The 24,667-nt window shown below is 38.9% G+C and overlaps 1 protein-coding gene across 1 annotated transcript in view; it reads right to left on the bottom strand.

Moving 5' to 3' along the window:
- The window catches only part of RAB10 (RAB10, member RAS oncogene family), a 93,822-nt gene that overhangs the window by 19,100 nt on the left and 50,055 nt on the right, over nt 1-24,667 (bottom strand). Inside the window, exons 2-3 of the mRNA XM_032271878.1 lie at nt 17,705-17,765; nt 3,886-4,024 (exon numbers count right to left, since the gene is read on the bottom strand). Of these exons, the coding sequence (XP_032127769.1) occupies nt 3,886-4,024; nt 17,705-17,765 (200 nt within the window). The remainder of the gene's footprint in view (nt 1-3,885; nt 4,025-17,704; nt 17,766-24,667) is intronic.

Genomic DNA, 24,667 nt, shown 5'->3' with positions numbered 1-24,667 from the left:
TCTAATTATTTAGATCTTTAATTTCTTTCAATAATATTTTGTGGTTTTCTGTGTACAAGTCTTACACTCTTGGTTAAATTTATTCCTAATTATTTTTTCCTTTTTGATATTATTACAAATGGAATTTTATTCTCAATGTAATTTTCAGGTTATTGCTAGTGTACAGAAATAAAACTGATTTTTGTATCTTGATCTCATTTCCTGCAACCTTGCTGAACTTGTTTATAGTTTTAAGAGTTTTTGGATATATATATGTGGATTCTTAAGGATTTTCTATATAAAAGATTCCACCATTTATAAATAGTTTTTTGAATCTGGATGGCTTTTTTTTTTCTCCTCTGGCTGGAATCTCAGCGTAATGTTGAACAGAAGTGGCCAGAGCAGATATTCTTGCCATGTTCTTAAACTTAGGTGACGGGTATGCTATTACCTGTGGTAGTTTTGTAGATGTCACTTACAGGATTAAGGAAGTTATTTGCTATTCCTAGTTTGTTGCCCCCTTTTTTTTTTTTTCCGGTTGAGACGGAGTCTTGTTCTGTTGCTCAGCCTGAAGTGCAATGGCATGATTTCGGCTCAGTCCAACCTCCGCCTCCTCGTTCAAGCAATTCTCCTGCCTCAGCCTCCTGAGTAGCTGAGATTACAGGCATGTGCCACCACATCCAGCTGATTTTTGTATTTTTAGTAGAGATGTGGTTTCACCATGTTGGCCAGGCTGGTCTCAAACTCCTGACCTCAGGTGATCCATTCACCTCAGCCTCCCAAAGTGCTGGGATTACAGGTGTGAGCCACCGCACCTAGCCGATTGTTCTAATCATAAAAGAATGCTGGGTTTTGTCAAATGTTACTTTTTGTGCGAACTGAGATGATTGTATAGTTTTGTCCTTTATTAATATGGTATATTATATTGATAGGTTCTATATGTTGAACTACCCTTTCATTCCTGGGCTAAGTTCCTCTTGATCATGTTATGTAATCCTTTAATGTGTCAAAGAAACAACATTTTCTTTATCTTTTTTTCTGAGATGGAGTTGCACTCTGCTACCCAGACTGGAGTGCAGTGGTGTGATCTTGGCTCACCACAGCCTCCTCTGCGTCCTGGGTTCAAGCAATTCTCCTGACTCAGCCTCCCAAGTAGCTGGGACTACAGGTGCCCATCATGACACCCAGATAATTTTTTGTGTTTTTCATAAAGACAGGGTTTCACCATGTTGACCAGGCTGATTTCAAACTCCTGACCTCAGGTGATCCACATGCCTCAGCCTCCCAAAGTGCTAGGATTACAGGTATGAGCCACTATGCCCGGCCAAGATTTTCTTTTTTAAGTAACTTAATGTTTTTTTTCTTTTTTAGAGACAGGATCTCACTCTGTCACCCAAGCTGAAGTACAGTGGTATGATAATAGCTCACCGCGGTCTTGAATTCCTGGTTTCAAGCAATCTTCCTGCCTCAGCCTTGCAAGTAACTGGAACCATAGATGTGTATCGCCACACCCACAATTTTCCTTTTTAACACCTAAGTTGTATGTTTCTCAGTTTATGGTGGGAAACAAACCATTCAGTCTACCATGTCAGGTGTTTAAGTCTGTGGTATAATAAAAACATACATTGAGTCTTTGCTCTCAGTTCCTGTCACTGACCTCCCAATTTCCTGAGTGACAGGGTTGTCTTTTGCTATTCATAACAAGATTCTTTTAACTATAATGAGTTTATGCTAATGAGGTGACTGATGACAAGGCTTCTATCTAGCTTCAGAATGGGGGCTGGTCTCCAGAGGAATCAACCAAGTGATTAGAGGGCTGAAACTTTCAGTCCCACTTCCTGACCTCTTAGGAGGGGAAGGGAGACAGGCATTACACTCAATCACCAGAGGTCAATGATTTAATCAATCATGCCTAAGTGATGGAATTTCAATTCAAAATCTGAAAAACTGAGGGTAAGGAATATTCCAATTTGGTGAATACATCAAGGTGTTGGGAGAGGTGGCGTATCCGGAAAGGGCATGGAAGCCCTGGAGCCCTGCCCCAACTCCCTGCATATGCCCTTCTTCCATTTGGCTGTTCGCAAGTTGTATATTTTATAATAAAATGGTAATCCTAAGCATAGTATTTTCCTGAGTTCTATGACTCACTCTAGCAAATGATCACATGGATTGGCATTTCCAAAATCTATAGCCAACATGGACAGAAGACAGAAATGTGGGTAAGCCTGGGGACCCAGGACTTGCAAATGGTGCTGCAAGTGAGGGCAGTCTTGTGGACTGAGTCCTCAAACTTGTGGAGTCTGACAGTTAGTGTCAGAATAGGATTGAATAGGAGGACACCAGTTCATGTGGTAGAATCAGAGAATTGATGGTTGTTGAAAACGCACTGCAAAATCTTTAAACTGCTCTTAATACAGACTACTTACCTGAATAATAAAGAATAAGGAAATCAAAATACAGCTTTTTGTAAGATCTATGTATCTGTAAATAATTATTACAAAATAATGGGCTTCTCCTAAAGATTTATTGTAGCAACAAAAAAGTAGTAATGTGTCCTTAAGATTGCTACCATTCTTGGGTCTAATACTGGTTTAAGACTTGGTCTTTGTGTGTTTGGCCAAAACTTGTTTCAAAGAGTTACTCTTAATGAAATTCAAAGCCTAGAAGGTAGCAATAGGCATGAAAAAAACCTCTTTAACAAGAAGCCACCTATGCTGTAGCAAAGAAACAAACATGCTTCGATACATAGTTTTAACTTATAAAAAGTAACATCAGGCTGGACACCTCTGCAATCCCAGCACTTCGGGAGGTCAAGCTGAGCAGATCACTCGAGGCCAGGAGTTCAAGACCAGACTGGCCAACATGGCAAGACTCTGTCTCTACTACAAATACAAAAATTAGCCGGTGTGGTGGCACACACCTGTAATTCCAGCTACTCAGGACACGGAGACACAGAATCACTTGAACCCAGGAGGCAGAGGTTCCAGTGAGCCACGATCATGCCACCGCACTCCAGCCTGGGTGATGAAGTAAGACTACCTCAAAAAAACAAAAATCAAAAAACAAAAAAACCCCAACATCTTCACATGCAATGGAACTATTTTCTTAGTTTGGTTTTTACTGTATTAGTATTCCACATATTTCAAAATGCCTAGAAACAAATTTTATTCCTATAAGATGAAAAATAAAGTCTTAAAAAACTGCTGGACATTTCATTCATTCAATAAAAATATATTAAGAAAAAATTATTCCTGGTGGTCTAGTGGTTAGGAGAAAAAAGAAAAGAAAAGAAAAGAAAAGTCATTTCCAGAAAGTCACTGTAAAACCACTGGTAGCTTCTATTTTGGGTCATCTTATAAGATGGCTATATAGAGTTTTGAAGTAATTTACTAATTGTCTTTAATGGGGCTCTAGATAGACTTCCCAAAAACTTAAGAAAAAGGTAGGCAAATAATAACATTAACTTTGTGTGTGTGTGTGAGCCGGAGTCTTGCTCTGTTGCTCAGGCTAGAATGCAGTGGTGCGATCTCAGTTCACTGCAAATGTCTGCCTCCCAGGTTCAAGCGATTCTCCTACTTTAGCCTCTCCAGAAGCTGGGACTACAGGCACATGCCACCATGCCCAGCTAATTTTTGTAATTTTTAGTAGAAGGTTTCACCATGTTGGCCAGGCTGGTCTCAATCTCCTGACCTCAGGTGATCCTCCTGCATGAGCCTCCCAAAGTGCTCGAATTACAGGTGTGAACCACTGTACCCAGCCAACATTAACTTTTAGAAAACAGAAATACTTCAATAATAATGACTTAAACGGTACATTATATCATGAAGATCAACTGGAATATTTATTCTTCCTAACCAAGCACACAAATGTGTGTTCATGAAGGGTTTATACAATTTCTAGTCTTACCTCATCTATGTTTCTAAGCCATTTGCTGATGTTTTCAAAACTTTTACCATTGGTGATGTCATATACTAGCATGATACCCATTGCTCCTCTGTAGTAGGAGGTTGTGATGGTGTGAAATCGCTCCTGGCCTGCTGTATCCCTGAAATAAACAGCCAATAATTTCTATTAAGCATTTTGATATTATCACATTTCACATAAAGGACAAAACAAGAATAAATAATTAGTTTTTTCTAAGTATATATAAAAACTTTTTAGTTGAAGGAAATTAATAACCTACCGATATTGGATAAAAATCCGAAAGGGAAAAGAGTAGGAAGTGACAAATAAAACTCAAGGTTATTGAATAAGCACTAGCAAACACCATAAAAACTCTTGAAATTCAATTTTATTTAATAATTTAGTTCCATAATGCAATACAAAAGCAGGAAGAATTTTTAGAACATTAGAGAACTATACCATACGATAGCCACATTTACATTTAGAATCATTTACAAAATGTTGTAAAGATAACCTCGCTTATAAATAAGACAGAAATGTAAATAATACTATTTTTCTCATTATTTAATGCTTAAAGCCAAAGGTGTAAGATTTCTTCCTGTAACTATGTCCTCTCATTTGTATCATCATTTTGCTCTTTTATGATAATCTCATAAGCTTACAAACATGTTTTAGTATCTTTTTTAAAAAAGCAAAAATAAGGCCAGGCGTGGTAGCTCATGCCTGTAATCCCAGCACTTTGGGAGGCCAAGGTGGGCAGAGCACTTGAGGTCAGAAGTTCAAGACCATTCTGGCCAAAATGGTGAAACCCTGTCTCTACTAAAAATATAAAAATTAGTTGGGCGTGGTGGTGCACGCCTGCAATCCCAGCTACTCGGGAGGCTGAGGCAGGAGGATCACGTGAACATGGGAGATGGAGGTTGCAGTGAGCCGAGATCACACCACTGCACTCCAGCCTGCGTGACAGAGCAAGACTTCATCTCAAAAAAAAAAAAAAAAAAAAAAAAAAAGGCAAAAATAAAGCAAAAAACCCCACTCTCAATCCTACATCTCTCCAACTATTCCTGTTCCTTTTTTGGGTTGATATTTTTAAAATTTTTATTTTAAAATAATTATAGCCTTACAGGAAGTTAAAAAACTGTGCAGAGAGGTCCTGAGTACCTTTCACCCAGCTTTCCCTAATGATATTATCTAACATAACTGCAGCGTAATAGCAAAACCAGAAAATTGACATTGGGTATTATGATCTACAGACCTTATTCAGATTTCAGGGTTGTTTTTTTTTTTTTTTTTTTTAAACATGCACTTATTTGTGTATGCATGTATGTATAGTTCTCTACAATTTATCACATGTATAGATTTTGTAACTACCACAACAAACACAATAGTGAACTACTGCATCACTCCTGTACTCCCTATAGTCCCTAATCAAATCAATAATCTGTTTTCCATGTTTATACTTTTTTCTTTTCCAGAATGTTACACAAATACAATCATGTAGTATGCTGCCATTTGAAACTGTCATTTAACACTTCTTTCACCATAATGCTCTTGAGGTCCTCTCCAAATTGTTGCATGTATTCCTGGTCTGTTCCATTTCATTGCTGAGTAGCATTCTATGGTATGTATATACCATAATTTGTTTAATCATTCACCCAAGGGAAGGACATTCGAGGTTGTTTCCAGTTTTTGGCTATAACAGAAAAAGTTTTAAGAATATTCATGTACAGGTTTATATGAGGAAATAACTTTTGATTTCTTTGAAATAAATGCCCAAGAATGTTATTTATGGGTCATATGGTAAGTGTATAGCTGTAAGAAACTGGCCAACTTTTTCCAGAGTGGGTCTATCACTTGACATTTGCACTAGCAACATATAAAAGATCCAGTTTCTCTACATCCTCACTGGCATTGGATGCTGTCACTATTTTTTAATTTCTGTAGTTCTAAGAGGGCATATAGTAATATTTCATCATCATATTAATTTATATTTCCCTGTGGCTAAGACGGTGAACATTTTTTCATGTGTTTATTCGCTATTTGCACATCCTCTTTGGTGAAATGTCTGTTTATCTCTTTTGTCAACTTTCTAATTAGATTGTTAGTTTTTTGTTTTTTGTGGTTTTTTTGAGACAGGGTTTTGATCTTGTTGCCCAGGCTGGAGTGCAACGGTGCGGTCTCAGCTCACTTCAGCCTCCACCTCCTGGGTTCAATTGATTCTCCTACCTCAGCCTCCTGAGTAGCTGGGATTATAGGCGCCCACCACCACGCCCAGCCAACTGCTGTATTTTTAGTAGAGATGGGTTTTCGCCATGTTGGCCAGGCTGGCTTGAACTACTGACCTCAGGTGATCTGCCCACCTTGGTCTTCCAAGTGCTGGGATTACAGGTGTGAGCCACCTCACTGTGCTCGGCCTGGATTGTTAGTTTTTTTGACTGTTGACTTTTGAAAGTTATTTTTATACAGAAGTCCACTGTCAGACACATTGGCTTGTAAATATTTTCTCCAAGTCTGTAGCTAGTCTTTTCATTCTCTTGAGAAGGTATTTTGTAGAGAGGAAGATTTTAATTTTGTGAAAGTCTAATTAATTTAATGATTTTTTTCTTTCACATATCATGTGTTTAGTGCTTTGTCTAAGAAATCTTCACCTAGTTGGTTTTTTTTTTTTTTTTTTAAATAGGGTCTCAGTGTCTCTACCTCCTGGGTTCAAGTGATTCTCCTGCCTCAGCCTCCCGAGTAGCTGAGATTACTGGCACTTACCACAACACCCAGCTAATTTTTTATTTTTGGTAGAGACGGGTTTTTGCCATGTTGGCCAGGCTGGTCTCGAACTCCTGACCTCAAATGATCCACTGTGCCCAGCCTCTTCACCTAGTCTTACATTCCAAAGATTTTTCTTCTACATATATATATATGTATGTCCAAGAATGTTATATATATGTATATATTTGAGATGGAGTCTTTCACTGTCGCCCAGGCTGGAGTGCAGTGGCATGATCTCAGCTCTTGTGACCTCTGCCTTCAGGGTTCAAGAGATTCTCTTGCCTCAGCCTCCTGAATAGCTGGGACTATAGGTGCATGCCACCACACTGGATAATTTTTGTATTTTTACTAGAGACGGGATTTTGCCATGTTGGCCAGGCTGATCTCGAACTCCTGACCTCAGATGATCTGCATGCCTCAGCCTCCCAAACTGTTGGGGTTGCGGGCATGAGCCACTGTGCCCGGCCACCTTATGGTTTTATTAAACTGATGGTATATTTTGAGTTAATTTCAGCACAAACTGTGAATTTTAAGTAGGGGTTTACAGTTTTGCCTATGAATGTCCATTGCTCTAGTACCATTTGCTGGAAATACCGAAGTAATAACCTTCCCCTAATGAATTGCTTTCGTACCTCTGTTAAAAACCTGCAGGCCATACTACAGTTCAATCTATGTCTGGGTTCTTTTTCTCTTCTAATCTCCTATGTGTCTAGGTCTCCTCCATTACCATACTGTCTTCATTACTGAGGCTAAATAACCAGATAAGACTGATTCTTCCCACTTACTTTACTAATTGTTTTAGCTATCCTAGCCTTCCCATATAAATATTAGGGTAAGCTTGTCTATATTTACACAAAAATCTTCCCAGCAAATTTCTTTAGAGAGTTTTCTCTAGTTGCTGTTTTCCCATTTTCAGTCCTTAACTAATTCTAATAGGATTGCTATTATTGATTACTCTACCAAAACTCCTTTTCAGAAGGTCTCCATCCAATAACCTGGATACTAAATCCAATAGCTACTTCCTTTTTATATATTACATTATTACGTGCCTCTTAATGACAGGGATACGTTCTGAGAAATGCATCATTAGACAATGTCATCACTGTGCACACATCATAGAGTGTACTTATACAAACCTAAATTATTATAGCCTACAACATACGTATAGTATATTGTATAGCATATTGCTCCCAGGCTACAAGCGTGTAGAGTATGTGACTATACTGAATACAGTAGGCAACTGTAACACAATAAGTATTTGTATATCTAAATATATCTAAACCTCTAAATATATCTTGAAAAGGTACAGTAAAAATATGGTAATGTAATATTAATGGGACAACCATTGTGTTGAAATATCATTATGCACTGCATGAGTGCATCTTAATCACTAAGCAGGATGCTACACAGTTGACTACATTCTCTCTCTCTCTTTTTTCCTAAGACAGAGTCTCAGGGAGTGCAGTAGCACAATCTCGGCTTACTGTAATCTTCACCTCCCGGGTTCAGGTTATTCTCCTGCCTTAGCCTCCGAAGTAGCTGGGATCACAAGTGTGTGCCACCACGTCCAGCTAATTTTTATATTTTTAGTAGAGATGAGGTTTCACCATGTTGGCCAGGCTGCTCTTGAACTCCTGACCACAGGTGACTTGCCTGCCTCAGACTTCCAAAGTGCTGGAATTTCAGCCGTGAGCCACTGTGCTCGGCCAACTGCATTTTCTTCTTTTAACACTTTATTCTCATGCCTCTTTGGATAAGTTCCTGGTGGTCTTCACTCTAAGTCACTGGTTGCTTGTTCACAGTACCTTTTGTTGGCATTCTAAGATTCAAAGATGATGGACTGTCATTCTCCACACAGCGGCCAGAGTGATCTTCTTTAAACATATGTTTGATCCTATTTTTCTGCTTAAAACTTCTAATAGTTTCATTGAGAAAAAACAGGCTTTCCAACAAATGGTGCTGAAACAACTGAATATATCCATGTAAAAGGATGAAATTGGACCTTCTACCCCACACAATATATAAAAATTAACTCAAAATAGATCAAGACCTAAATCCAAGAGCTGAACTATAATAAGTCTTAGAAGAAAACATATGGGGTCATCTTCAAATCATTGATTTGACAATTGTTTATTAAACATGTAACCAAAGCCAGAAAAAACAGGTAAATGGGACATGAAAAATTAAAAACTTGTATTTCAGTGGACACTACCGACAAAATGAAAAGACAACCCACAGAATGGAAGAAATTATTTGCAAACTGTCTGTCTGATATGGGACTTGTGTATGCAAAATATTCAAAGAACCTGCAACTCAACAAAAGGACAAATGACCAAACTTAAAAATGGACAAAAGATCTAAACAGACATTTATTTAAAGAAGATATACAAATGGCCAATATACACTTAAAATACTCAACATCCTTAGTCATTAGTGAAATGCAAATAAAAACCACAATAAGATACAAACCTAGCTCCCCACCACCACAGGATGGCAATGACCCAAAAGGCAGTAATACACATTGGTAAGGATGTAGAGAAACTGGAACCCTCATATGCTGTTGGTGACAATGTAAAATGATGCAGCCATGTTAGAAAACAGTCAGGTAGTTCCTCAAATTGTTCAACATGGAGCTACCGTATGAGCCAACAATTCTAGGTACATACCCAAAAGAAATGAAAACTTGTACGTCCACACAAAAACACAGATGTGAATGTTCACAGTAACATTATTCATAATAGCCAAAAAGTAGAAACAACCGAAAGGTCCATCAACTAATCAATGAATAAATAAAATGTGGTATATCCATACAATGGAATATTATTCAGCTATAAAAAAAATGAAGTACTGATTAATGTACAACACAGACAAACCCCGATAACCTCATGCTAAGTGAAAGAAACTAGTCACAAAAGACCATATATTATATGATTCCATATATTTGAAATGTCCAGAATAAGAAATTTAATAGGGACAAAATTGATTAGTGGTTTCCCTGGCCAGGAGGTTGGGAGGATAAAGACTGACACGTATGGGGTTTCTTTTCAGGGGAGATAAAAATGTTCTCAAATGGTAACAACGATTATACAAATTTGTGAATATACTAAAAACTATTAAATTGTTTTAAATGGGTATATTGTATGGTATGTGAATTATGATAAAAAAAAGTTACTATAAAACAAACTGAAAACATGACTAGGCTTTTCACAAAAATAAAAGTAAAAACAGAAAACGTCCAATAAAAACTCATTATAACCAGAATCAATTCCAGACTCTTTATTCTGGGGATTACAAAGCCTTACAGTATTTTAAACCTTTCTCCAGCCTCTATCATTTTGAGGTACTCTTTTCACTAATCACTAGAAACCATTTTTAAATTCTTAAGTTTGTTCCTACTAAGAACTTCTGTAAGATCTGTTCCCATTCCTTGCCTATGATTGGATTCTCAATCTTTTCATATCTTAAACGCTCTTAGAATGTTCACACATCTGCCATCTACTCATTTATCCATCAATCCAAATATTAACTGAATGTCTACTATACGTTGGGCATTATGCAAGAACATAAACAGAACACAGGTTTGGGGTCTGGCCTGAGTTTATCGTCAGGTTCTACCTTTCCCAGCTTAGTGACCATGAATGTACTTAACTTCCTTGGACCTTAGTTGTTGCTCTTGTTTTTTTTTTTCACTTATAAACAATAAGGAGGGATAGCAAACAACAAGAAATATTTTCCATAAAAATATGCAGAGCTACAATAATGTCACTATGAGACTCAAAACTTAATTCTATGTTTTTAAGATGTCCTAACAATGCTCTAGTCAAGACCATCTTTGCAGACGGATGCTTTATGGTATTAAGAGCTCTCAAGTTAATATTTATCTGTGCTTAAGCGGTACTTACAGCTGCCCACAAGGAAAATGCTGGCTTTGTCTATAGCCTACTTCTATATAAGTAAAATAAAATGGTTTTTAGCTAAGTGAAAGATTTGGACTTTTTTTTTTTTTTTGAGACGGAGTTTCGCTCTTGTTACCCAGGCTGGAGTGCAATGGCGCGATCTCAGCTCACCGCAACCTCCGCCTCCTGGGTTCAGGCAATTCTCCTGCCTCAGCCTCCTGAGTAGCTGGGATTACAGGCACGCGCCACCATGCCCAGCTAATTTTTTGTAGTTTTAGTAGAGACGGGGTTTCACCATGTTGACCAGGATGGTCTCGATCTCTTGACCTCGTGATCCACCTGCCTCGGCCTCCCAAGATTTGGACTTTTTAATCTCCTCATGAAAATCACAGCCCTGTGATTTGCTCATTTCATCTCAAAGTATACGAATCTGCCCTTTAAAATAAGAAAATAAGACAATATCCCATTCTTTCATTCTACCAATATTATTAAGCAAGTACTACATGCTAGACATTATTCTAGGCACTGGAGATAAAGCCATAAATGAAATAAAAAGTCCTGCTGTAACAAAGTTTATATTCTACTGAAGATAGACAACAATTAAGTGAAACATTATGGAATGTCAGAGAATTATAAGTGTCAAGGAAACAAAAAGTAGAGAAGAAAAGAGATTAAGATCCTGCCACTGCTAGGGGCCCTGGACTGGGAAGCTTCAGGAGTGGTGACTGGGCCAGGGTTGTCACCAAGGCCTGGGAGCTCAAGGAGACAAGGACAAGGAATAGCTCCCTGTCACCAAGGTGGGCCACCTGATAAATGATATAACAATCAAGTTCCTGGAGGAAATCTCTCTCTTCTCCCTACCTATCAAGGAGCCTGAGATTGCTCGTTTTTTCCTAAGGATGTCCTCAAAGATGAGGTTTTAAAGATTATGCCCATGCAAAAAGAGACCTGTGCTGGCCAGTGGATCAGGGTCAAGGCATCTGTCACAGTCAGGGACAAGAGTCACATCAGTCTCTATGTTAGGTGTTTCAAGGACGTAGTCCCTGCCATCTCCAGGGTCACCATATATGGGCGAACCTCTCCATTTCCCATGTGCAGTGAAGCTACCTGGGGATCAAGATCAGCAAGACCCACAGTCCCTTGCAAGGTAACCACTGCAGCTCTGTGCTGGTGGCCTCATCCCAGCCCCCTAGAGGCACTGTCAGCCCCTATGCCCAAGAAGCTGTTGCTGATGGCCCATATCAATGACTGCTACACCTCCACCAGGAGCTGCACTGCTACCCTAGGCACCTTTGCCAAGGTCACCTTTAATACTATCTTCAAGACCTACAGCTATCTCATCCCCAATACCTCAAGAAAGACAACATGTTCAATGAGTCTCCCTATCAGGAATTCACTGACCATCTTGTAAGACCCATATCAGAATCTCCACGAAGAAGACACAGGCTCCAGCTGTGGCTGTTATGTAGTGCTTTTATTCAAGAAAAATAAAGTTAATTAATTCAGACTCTTTGGGAGTCTGAATTAATTAACTTTATTTTTCTTGAATGAAAAAGGGAGGTGGATCCAGCCTGGGCAACATGGTAAAAAGTATAGTAAGATCTAGACTTAACTCACTGAAATATAACCTTTTGCAGACAGGGCTCCCCTATGTCTGATTTATGCTTATATTCCTACCACCAACCAACATCTGACAAATAGATACTCAATAAACATTTATTGACTAAATGACTTAGTTGCTTTCTGTTCATCTCTCAACTTCTTATCTTAAATATCGCCTCTATAGAGAGGACCTCCCTGATCATTCTATCTAAATCACTTCCTCCCTCATCCTTACCCCCATTCTCCATCATTTTACCCTATTCACCTTGCCAGCATTTATCACAATTTGTGATTATATATTTATTTACTTGTTTGTTCCTGTCCCCATGGGTATAAGCTCTGACAGGGCAGGTGCCAGGCTATTTTTGAAAACAAAACAAAAAAAAACATTTTCTGGAATAAACATAACAAGTTCATGGTATTTTGGGTATAGGCAAATTGTCTGTCTCTGAAGAAATCCAGGTCTGCTTAAAATAAAACTCAACATGAGAAATTTGACATCCTAATTTATAAAGTAAGGAATAACTTCATTATTTTACCAAAAAACACGAGTTATGAAATTTGGGGTCTGTGTCTTGCAGAGTAGATTGATGTCGCCTCTGGCCTATCCTGGTTTTGTCAGAGCCCAGACCAAAAACAACTGTCATAATAACTGCCAGAGTACAAAGCTTACCTGACCCCAAGTGTGGTATTAACAGTTAAGGAAACATACCTTTTTAATTCCTAGGAACATATCACTTCTTTTTTATAATATGTCAATAGGAAAAGTAGGATTTCACAGCAATTCTCGGCTATTTATTACTTTAAGTGAGGAAAATTCTACTGTCATTGTTTTGTAATTTCAGAAACTTGATCTTACTAAGTAGACTGGCAGGGAAAAAAATTTAAAAACAGAAGATAAGAGAGTAGTTTTGAAAACAGGATTAGAAACCTGTATTATAGTAGCATAAAAAGATATTGTGAAGATGTACAATGTTTAACTGTCCCTTCAGATATTTACCACTTCCTTTTGCTTACTGGATTTGATCTGCTGGGCTGGATTAGATTTAGGCATATGTGTGTATGCAAACCTAAAAATAATGTGACCAATAAACAAGCAGCTGTGGCTATTTTTAGCCCTGGGCAGAGGAGCATCATGTAGCCTAGAAATAGTGAGGCAAGGACCCTGTTCCCTTGTTGGAAATAAATTGTTGATTGCCCTAACAACTGGTAGGGGCTGGTATAATGAGAGTCTGGACAGGACCCAGGAAAAGGATAATTTAAAATCAAGGAGCCAGGCTATTTTGTGGGATAGATACAGTCATGCTAAAAGTATAAAAGTCTGCAACAGGCCGGGCGCGGTGGCTCACACCTATAATCCTAGCACTTTGGGAGGCTGAGGTGGCCGGATTGCCTGAGCTCAGGAGTTCAAGACCAGCCTAGACAACATAATGAAACCCCATCTCTACTAAAATACAAAAAATTAGCCAGGCGTGGGGTTGTGTGCCAATAGGCCCAGCTACTGAGTAGGCTGAGGCAGGAGAATTCCAAGAACCCAGGAGGAGGAGATTTCAGTGAGCTGAAATCCCGCCACCGCACTCCAGCCTGGGTGACAGAGCAAGATTCCCATCTCAAAAAAAAAAAAAAAAAAAAAAAAAAAAGTTTGAAACATATAAATAAAAATGGGATCTAGAATGTTAAAAAAAAATCAAATGGGAGATCATATAAAAAAGGGAGGATAAGTGGGTATAAGTGATTCTGGAAGATGAACGAGTTAAAACATTAAAGAACAGAGAGTGTTGTACACCATGGATTTCCTGGAATGAAAGCAAGACATGAAGATTATTCAAATAAAGAAAAATAGGAAAAGCTTAAGCACAAATTTAAGAAAGTTTCCAAAACTAATATTTAATGACAGAATAGGAATTTTCATGTTACAAAAGAGAATCTGAATATATTTATTTGAACTAGTGAGATTAAAAAAATCACTGTACTTTTCAGTAACAACTGGAGGCAAAGCATTAAAGCTGAGGACGATGTTTTGAATTTCAGTGTATCGTAAGTTATGGGTAATAAGCTCTTTCATGCTAAAAGCCTTCTTAAATAACTCCGGATATCTCAGATCTCTTAACCTTGAGCCACATGGCTTCTTTCTTCCTGGCATGTTAGCATGTAGAAAAGCGTTTTATCTCAGAGAGGTTCTATTTAAAATGTCTAAAAATTAACTTTAAATTGGAAATTTTACTATTTCCATACTATTCTTGAGTTTCATAGGTACAATAGAAATCTTTTACAGATTAATCTTGAAGGCCACACTAGAGCATCTTTTAGAGAAGGCTCTCTTTAAAAACAAGTGTCAGTCATTACTGTTTATTTCTTTTCTTTTTGGAGACAGGATCTCGCTTTGTCACCCAGGCTGTACAGTGGTGTCAACGCGGCTCATTGCAGTCTCGACCTCCTGGGCTCAAGTGATCCTCCTGCCTCAGTACTCAAATTGTTGGGACTTCAGGGGCACATGCCACCATACCCAGCTAATTTCTGTATTTTCTGTAGAGATGAGATTTCACCACAACGCTCAGGCTGGTCTCAAATGATCCACTTGCCTTGGCCTCCCAAAATGTTGGGATTACAGGTGTGAGCCACCAACTCTGGCCTGTTACTCTTTACTTCTAAAAGTCTAAAAGCTAGCTAAAAATTAAAATGGGTCCAGGTGTAGTAGCTCAGGCCTGTAATCTCAGTATTTTGGGAGGCTGAGGCTGGCAGATCACTGGAGGTCAGGAGTTCGAGACCAGCCTGGCCAAAATGGTGAACCCCCATCTCTATTAAAAATATAAAAATTAGGGCAGGTGTGGTGGCTCACACCTGTAATCCCAGCACTTTGGGAGACTGAGGTGGGCGGATCACGAGGTCAAGAGATCGAGATCATCCTGGCCAACATGGTGAAACCCCATCTCTACTAAAAAAACAAAAAAATTGGCTGTGCATGGTGGTACGCGCCTGTAGTCCCAGATACTTGGGAGGCTGAGGCATGAGAATTGCTTGAACCCAGGAGGTGGAGGTTGCACCACTGCACTCCAGCCTGACGCTTGAGTGAGACTCTGTCTCAAAAAAAAATAAATAAATATTAGCTGGGTGTGGTGATGCACGCCCTAATCCCAGCTACCTGGGAGACTGAGGCATAACAATCATTTGCACCTGGAAGGCAGAGGTTGTAATGAGCTGAGATCATGCCACTGCACTCCAGCCTGAGTGACAAAGCAAGATTCTATCTTAAAAAAAAAAAAAAAAAACACCAGACTAAAATGATAAGGGGAAAATATATAAATCTACAAGGTCAAGGAACAGAGTAAAAGAAAGTTTGTGGAAGAGGGAGAACAGACGGAGGAACAGGATAAATTTGTAGGGCAAAGGTTTATGTAAAATATATTTTAAGAAAATATTGTTTCTGTTATATATACACTCACATATCCATGTATATGTATACCCAGCCACAATGTATCTCTTACTGTCAAAAAGCTTGAAAATCAGTAGCTTGAAGTATACGTACAAAGGAACACAGGTAAGAGAGCCAATCTGCAGGGCAGAGCTAGTCACGGCTTGGAACTAAGGTCACCACTTAGAACAAAGGTCAGACATGGATGGGGGGGCACCTATTTGAAATTCAGAATAAATAGTTGACATCCTTCCTCAGAGATCAACTTTAATTATACTGAAACAGAGTATGAGCCACAGTTCATTTGCTGAGTTATTTCCCAGCTAAAGTAAACAAAAATCAATGATCATCAAGTGGGTTTTGTTTCAAAGAGAACTACTAGTTTTAGGAAACACTTAAAAATATCTAAATTCCATTTAAATTTATATTAAAAGAATGTTACACATAAAGATATTTCTAATTACAACATCAGGTAACAGAGACATTTTGATTAAACATATTCAATTTCTAACTACCAGCTTCCTTTAAAACGGAATACCTAATGTTCAGAACAGTCTTCTATTGGATTTTGGGACACTGATTTCTCCTCATTCTCATTCTAAGTCTCCAGGTATGGCTTTGCAATGTCCTTTGCTAACTGCCTCCTCTGCTCATACCCTAAAATAATATTCTTAGCATTCTAACCTCATAACAGGAGACCCCAAAATAACAGTAGCTATGATTTACTGAACATTAATTATGCGTCAGACACTGTTCTAAAGTACTCTATATGTATCACTCATCCTAACTATCATATAACAGGTCCTATCACAGGAAAAAAAAAAAAAAAAAAACCCCACTGAGAAAACATGAAAATTCATATATATTTTTTTTTTAAATAGATAGGGGTCTCACTATGTTTCCAGGCTGGTCTCAAGAGATCCTCCTGCCTCCACAATTGAGTCACCACATTTGGCCCAGCACAATTGCTGACAGGCAATGAAGAACAAAAAATGGGCCAGGAGCAGTGGCTCATGTCTGTAATCCCAGCAAGTATGCACCCCAGCTCTGCCATGAATATGCTCTAAGACCTTGGTTAAATTATCTCAAAGTACACCTGTTTGGTTATCTGTAAAACAGGAGTAATCCAAGAGAAAAGAAAGTATATGCCTATAAAAAGACTCATAGCAGCTTTACGCTGAATAAACAAGACAAGTTGTGTATCTTAATGAATTAGTACTGAGCAATAAAAGGTAATAAACATATTGATCATTTCCAAAATAATTATGATGAGTGAAAGAAGGCCGACCCTAGCCCCCCAAAAAAGACAAATAGAAAACATACCATCCGTTTATATCCAGTATTAGAAATATAGTGACAAGAAAGCACAGTAGCTGCCTGGGGACCCAGGGGTAGTAGGGAAGAAGGGATTACAAAGGATCACAAAGAAGCTTGAGGAAACTTTTGAAGTGACAAATCTGTTCATTATCTTGACTGTGGTGATGGTTTTAGAGGTTTATAAATGTCAAAACTTATCAAACTGTCCACTTTATGTGCTTTTATTCTGTCAGTTATACATCAATAAAGCTGTTTTCTCAAAAGATATAAGACAGATTTCACAGGGTCCTTGTTAATAATTAATGGGTTAATATATATAATACAAATAAAACACAATATTTGTTGGAAAATATTGTTATTATAATTCAAAATTCTATGATTCAGACAAATACAAATTCAAATAATTTTTTGTACTTCTTCAGGCAAACCTAATATAAACTAATAAAAATAATGCCCATAAAAAGTTAAAAACCTATTAAAGAAAACAAATATTTTCACAAAGCATGTCACTAAAAACTTTACAGAGATTATTTCATGTAACCCTTATAACAATCCATTGAGATAGGTGTTACTATCCCCCTTAACATATGAAAGATAAAAACCTAACAATGAGTATGTAACTTACACAAGTTCATACAGTAAGTAGAAAAGATTATTAGATCTGATGGACTTAAGTTCATGCAATGATTTTCACTGCACAAAAAGGTCACCTGACTGCCTCCTTTAAAAAGGAAAGTCTCATAGAATCTAAATCTGTGACAAAAAAGAATTTCACTATGAAACCTTGAGGAACTTAGCATTCTGTTATGTAAAGTAAATTAGCATCACTTACCATATCTGTAGCTTGATCTTCTTTCCTTGTAACTCAACTGTTTTAATCTTGAAGTCTATTCCTACAATGCAGAAAAAGGTAAACTGTAACTGTGGCTTTTACATTTGGCTATACTAAAATTAATCACAGTAAAAAGGCTCACACCTTTTAAACTTGTCTGTGTTTGATTCCAGATATTCACCAAGTATACTAAAATTAATCACTGTAAAAAGGCTCACACTTTTTAAACTGGTCTGTTTGATTCCAGATATTCACCAAGTATACAACACTGAGCAAATATATCCAATTTCAAACCTGAGAAATACAAGATCCAGGAGAGTAGGAAAAACAGATACAGAAAGACCAAGTTTTGGGCTGGGCGTGGTGGCTCATGTCTCTAATCCCAGCATTTTGAGAGGCTGAGGCAGGCAGATGGCATGAGCCCAGGAGTTCAAGACCAGCCTGGGCACATGGTGAAAACGTGTCTCTACTAAAAATACAAAAATTAGCCAGGCATAGTGGCACATGCCTGTAGTCCTAGCTACTCAGGAGGCTGAAGTGGAAGAACCCCTTGAACCCAGGGGGCAGAGGGTGCAGTGAGCCTTTAACTGTGCCACTGCACTTTAGCCTGGGCAACAGATGGAGACCCTGTCTCAAAAAAAAAAAAAAGAAAAAAGAAAGAGTTCTTACAAATTAGGAAATAAAGTAAAATTTTAAATACCTAATATTCTAATGCAAAAGGATAAAAACATGTTTCCTAGTGGGGGAAAAAATATTGCCTTCACTAACTTGTAGAATAAAAGAAAACTATCAGGATAGTCATTTCATAATGATAAAAGTTGGCCGGGCGCGGTGGATCACGAGGTCAAGAGATCGAGACCATCCTGGTCAACATGGTGAAACCCCGTCTCTACTAAAAATACAAAACATTAGCTGGGCATGGTGGTGCGTGCCTGTAATCCCAGCTACTCAGGAGGCTGAGGCAGGAGAATTGCCTGAACCCGGGAGGCAGAGGTTGCGGTGAGCTGAGATCGCGCCATTGCACTCCAGCCTGGGTAACAAGAGTGAAACTCCGTCTCAAAAAAAAAAAAAAAAAAAGAAAAAAAAAAGTTGTTTTTTTCTTAAACAGTATATTCTTTAGGAAGGGATAAAAATACAAATGTTTAGCATGAAGCAAAAATTAATAGAGCTGCAAAAAGAAATACATAAACTTACAATTATATTTGGAGACTTCAACATCCCTTCCCTCAAAAACATTTTTTTAAGTAGACAGAAAAATCAATGATACGGACAACTTAAACCACACTATATCAACCAATTTGGCATAATTGACATACACAGAAATTTCCACCCAACAGCAACAGAATATATACCCTTTTCAAGTGCAGACTGAACATGTACCAAGATAAAACATAAGAGTCGCAAAAAAAGTTTGAACACATTTAAAAGTATTGAAGTCATCAGGCACAGTGGGTCACGCCTGTAATCCGAGCACTTTCGGAGGCCAATGCAGGCGGATCACCTGAGGTTAGGAATTCAAGACCAGCCTCTCCAACATGGAGAAATCCCATCTGTACTAAAGAAATACAAAGTTAGCCAGGCATGGTGGCACATGCCCGTAATCCCGGCTACTCGGGAGGTTGAGGCAGGAGAACTGCTTGAACCTGGGAAGTGGAGGTTGCGGTGGGCCGAGATCAAGCCATTGCACTCCAGCCTGGGCAACAAGAGCAAAATTCCGTCTCAAAAAAAAAAAAGAAAAATTAAAAAATTAATTGAGTGTGGTGGTGTTGCACGCTAGTAATCCAAGCTACTCAGGAGGCTGAAGCAGGAGAATTGCTTGAACCCAGGAGGTAGAGGTGCAGTGAGCTGACATCATGCCACTGCACACCAGCCTGGTCGACAAAGCCAGACTCCATCTCAAAAACAAATAAACGAAGAGTATTGAAGTCATACAAAGTATATTTTCATTTTCTGGGGTGTTTTTTTTTTTTTTTTTGAGACAAGGTCTCACTCTGTCACCCAGAGTACAGTGGCATGACCTCAGCTCACTGCAACAACCTCCACTTCCCAGCTTTAGTGATTCTCTTACCTCAGCCTCCCAAGCAGCCAGGAACACGGGGGCAAGCCACCATGCCTAGCTAACTTTTGTATTTTTTTGTAGGACAGGATCTCGCCATGTTGCCCAGACTGGTCTTGAACTCCTGAGCTCAAAGTGAGCCACTGGCCTTGGTGTCCCAAGGCCCTAGTATTACAGGCATAAGCCACTGCACCTGGCCCAAAGTATGTTTTCTGTCCACAGCAAAACTAAACTGGAAATCAGTGACAGAAAGACATCTGGGAAAATTCTCAAATATTTGAAAATTCATGGGTCAAAAAGAAATTATAGTGAAAATTAGGAAATTTCTGAAATGAATTAAAATGAGAACATAATATCAAAATTTGTAGGATACAGCTAAAGCAGTGTTTTAGAGAGAAATTCCTAGTATTACACTAAAATTTCACATTAGGAAATAAAACTATAGCAAAATGCAAGCATTGTTTCAGAAGGAGACAAATGTCAAAAGAATAGGTTAAGTCAGTCTTTTTTATTTTTTTTTTTTGAGATGAAGTCTTGCTCTGTCGCCCAGGCTGGAGTGCAGTGGTGCCATCTCGGCTCACAGCAACCTCTGCCTCCCAGGTTCAAGCAACTCTCCTGCCTCAGTCTCCTGAGTAGCTGAACTACAGGTGCCCACCACCATGCCCAGATAATTTTTAGTATTTTTAGTAGAGACGGGGTTTCACTGTGTTAGCCAGGATGGTCTCGATCTCTGGACCTCGTGATCCTCCCGCCTTGGCCTCCCAAAGTGCTGGGATTACAGGTATGAGCCATGGCGCCCAGCCTAAGTCAGTAATTCTTAAAGTATGTTCCGAAGATCAAAAAAGCCAAGTTTTTAAAAGCAGTCCCCATAGGGCTTATTTGACAGAGCAGAAAAAAGTTACTAGAAAAAGGTGCTTTCAAAACAAAGTCAATCCTGAAAAAGGTATAAGTTGCAAACTAAACATTACTAGAAGATTCATTCTTCATTTATTCATCACTATGGCAAGGACTCCACAAAAATACTCAAGTTCTGGCATACATCCTTACATTTTCTACATTCTGAAGCTGCTCTGTGACTGCATCATCTTATGAATGACAGCAATAGTCCCTTTGACTTGAAGGCAGTAAGTGGAGTAAAAAGCAAAAAGCAAAGTGAAAGAAAGGGCTAATGTCTGTTTATAAAATGAATATTAGGTAAATCTGCAGACAAATTTGTTATCAAATCCCAGTAATAGGGCAGTCCCAATAAACTGAAATTTATTTCACTACAAAACATCCAGAAATGTTTCATATATCAAGCACACTGTCATTAAATTTTCCAAGAGAAACTGCTATATGCCCGAAATAAAGACAAAACTGAAAACCAGAGTAGATAAACAGGCTTTAGTTGCACTTTGGTGGTGGCAGGGCTGTGGAGAACATTAACCAAAGAGCTGGCTTTTTGCTTTGTTTTGTTTTTGGAGGCAGGCTGTCCCTCTGTCACCCAGGATGGAGTGCGGTGCATGGCTCACTGCAGCCTCAACCTTCTGGGTTCAGGTGATCCTCCCACCTCAGCCTCCTGAGTAGCTGGGACTATAGGTGTATGCCATTCTGTCCAGCTAATTCTTGTATTTTTTGTAGAGACGACACCTCGCTGTGTTGACCAGGTTGTTGCTCCAACTCCTGGGCTCAAGTGATCCTCCTGCCCTAGCCTCCCAAGGTGCTGGGATTACAGGTGTGAGCCACTGCGTCCAACCTGAGCTTGCATTTTTAACAATCATACTGAGAACACAATGAAAGGTCTAGGTCTGGAGCCTTTAAGCAGCTGGAACCAAGACCCTTGCCTGAAACCTAGAAAAGGACTACAATCTTAGTGAGAGCTGCCTGGGGAAAAAACAAAACACAACTATTCACTGGCAAAGGGAGATCATAAGGAAGCGTCTGATAACAGGCCTCATGGTTCAGATTTGACAATCCGAATACATAAAAAATAATCCTTGGCTATTAACAACAAACGTAAAAACTGTCTGAAGGTACAAATCCTTTCATCAGACCCTACAGGATTCCCACAAATAAAACTCTATTGAATACTAGCTAACAATACAAAATTAAGAAACATTAAATACCACATAAAACTTATCCACTTTGACTAATCAACAAAGACAACTGAACCCCCAAATTTTCAGATGATAAAATAAATAATTAATTAACATGATTAAAATTACTAATGGGGTGTGGCCAGGCACAGTGGCTCAAGCCTGTGATCCCAGCACTTTGGGAGGTAGAGGTGGGCATATAATTTGAGGAATTTGAGGTCAGTAGTTCAAGACTAGCCTGGCCAATGTGATGAAACTCCGTCTCTACTAAAAATACAAAAATTAGCCAGGCATGGGGGCATGTGCCTGTAATCCCAGGTGCTCGGGAGGCTGAGGCTGCAGTGAGCCAAGATCGCACCATTGCACTCCAGCCTGGGCAAGAGAGCGAGACTCCGTCCCAAATATATATAATAAATTTAAAAATAAGGCCAGGCGCAGTGGCTCATGCCTATAATCCCAGCACTTTCGGAGGCCGAGGCAGGAGGGTCACCTCAGGTCAAGAGTTTCAGACCAGCCTGGCCAACATGGTGAAACCCCCATCTCTATTAAAAATACAAAAATTAGCCAGGCATGGTAGTGGGTGCCCATAATCCCAGCTACTCAGGAGGCTGAGACACGAGAATCACTTTCACTTGGAGGGCGGAAGTTGCACTAAGCCAAGACCATGCCACTGCACTCCAGCCTGGGTGACAAGAGTGAAACTCCCTCTCAAAAAAATAAAATAAAATAAAATAAATAACATAAAATAATTAAGGGGGCTTTTTTTTTTTTTTTTTTTTAATGTAAGGGAAAAGATTGGGTATGGTGGCTCATGCCTATAATCCTAGCACTTTGGGAGGCCAAGGTAGGAGAATCGTTTTTGTCTAGGAGTTCAAGATCAGCCTGAGCAACATGGCAAAACCTCATCTCTACAAAAAATTAGTCATATATGGTGGTGCACACCTGTATTGCCAGGTACTTGGAAGGCTGCGATGGAAGGATCACCTGAGTCTAGGAGGTTGAGGCTCCAGTGAGCTGTGATTGTGCCACTGCACTCCAGCCTGGGCAACACAGTAACACTCTGTCTCAAAATAAAATAATAAACATGAGAAAAATGAAAACAAGGTAGTAAATTTTTCATAAAGCTTGACTTTAAAAGCTGTCCTTTTACTGAGATTACATCCAGAGTAAGTTTTGAAAATGGCAAGCTGATTTGTTTTCTCTAGGCTTTCAGGATAAAATTGTGAAAACGCATCTCAGTATCAAAGTCTTCAGTCTATATGACATCCCTGTTCATCGTGTTTTCTCCTGTCTCTCATTTAGCATATGCTACTTCCCAAATCCTCTCCTCATCCCAGTTTTCTTTTCCTGGTAAACTTCCATTTAACTTTCAAGACTCAGTTCTGCTCCTGTGTAACAAACACTAAAGAGGTATCTATGCAAGCCTCAACTGATAATGAACATTTAATGACGCAATTTGTCTAAAACACATAAACAGACCTAAAGGTAAATCAAACTTCAGAAGATAACATGTGCTGCAATCGTAAATATATATAAATATATATATGAGATCATTAAAACCTGTTATGTGTTTCCAATGAATATTGGTTTGATGTGTATTGCTGACATCATCTTTCCATGATGAGAGTATATATGAATAATTAAAACTTTATAAATAAAGACTTCAAAAATTTTTCTAGGGAAGGAATTATTTTTGATTCAAATATTCTGGGCATCCAGGGAAGAAAGAAGAAAACAAAGTCCTTGGCCTATAAACTTCTGTGAAGCGGTTCTGGGATAGGGAAATGCTCACCATGTAAAAATAAGAAACAAAATGATTCAATGAGTTTCCTGCCCACACCTTCCCTCTACTCTGCATCTCCTTTTTCATAACTAATCTCTCATCAAGAAATGGTCTAAAACCAACCTTCGACAAAACCTGTTATTCCCCAGAACCTACAATAATACCCCTACCCCTTCAAACTCTTGGGTTTACCTTATTGCACTTCTCTTAATTTGAGCCAGTCTGCTTTTTAATCAGTCAAAGTCTTGCAGCTTGCCCCTATTGTTTCTCACATAGAATCAAAAGAAAAAAGGGCCATTTACCCACCATTAACCTAACCCTATTTCTACAGCCCATATTTTCTTTTTCTTTCTTTTATTTTTTTAATAAACAGGCATGAGTCTATGTCTGAACATATTTTGTTTTTCTTTAAGAATTTCTCAGAAAATCATCCTAAAATGACCTGGTTGTCAAGACTAACTTGGAACATGACCAACAACTTTAGCCACGCATATAATTTATTAATTAATCTTGATGAGCCTGACAACTATTTCAGGAAACTAGCCTGAAGAAAGATGAAATAAGGATAAAATCCCCCTTGGGATGAAAACCAGGCATCACTGGAAAATGTCTAAGAATTTGGGCTGTTTTAAGGCACCTACTTAATCTTTTTTATTTTTTATTTTAATTTAATTTTTTTTTTTTTTTTGAGACGAAGTTTTGCTCTTGTTACCCAGGCTGGAGTGCAATGGCCCGATCTCGGCTCACCGCAACCTCCGCTTCCTGGGTTCAGGCAATTCTCCTGCCTCAGCCTCCTGAGTAGCTGGGACTACAGGCACGCGCCACCATGCCCAGCTAATTTTTTGTAGTTTTAATAGAGATGGGGTTTCACCATGTCGACCAGGATGGTCTTGATCTCTTGACCTCGTGATCCACCCGCCTCGGCCTCCCAAAGTGCTGGGATTACAGGCTTGAGCCACCGCGCCCGGCCCTAATTTTTTTTTTAAGAGACAGGATTTCACCATGTTTGGCCAGGCTGGTCTCGAACTCCTGACCTCAAGTGATCTACC

Source organism: Sapajus apella, unplaced genomic scaffold, assembly GCF_009761245.1.
Source record: "Sapajus apella isolate SASKATOON/1434 unplaced genomic scaffold, GSC_monkey_1.0 scaffold258, whole genome shotgun sequence".
Lineage (NCBI taxonomy): Eukaryota > Metazoa > Chordata > Mammalia > Primates > Cebidae > Sapajus > Sapajus apella.
The sequence above is the reverse complement of the archived record's forward strand: the minus strand, read 5'-3'. Positions and strand labels throughout refer to the sequence as shown.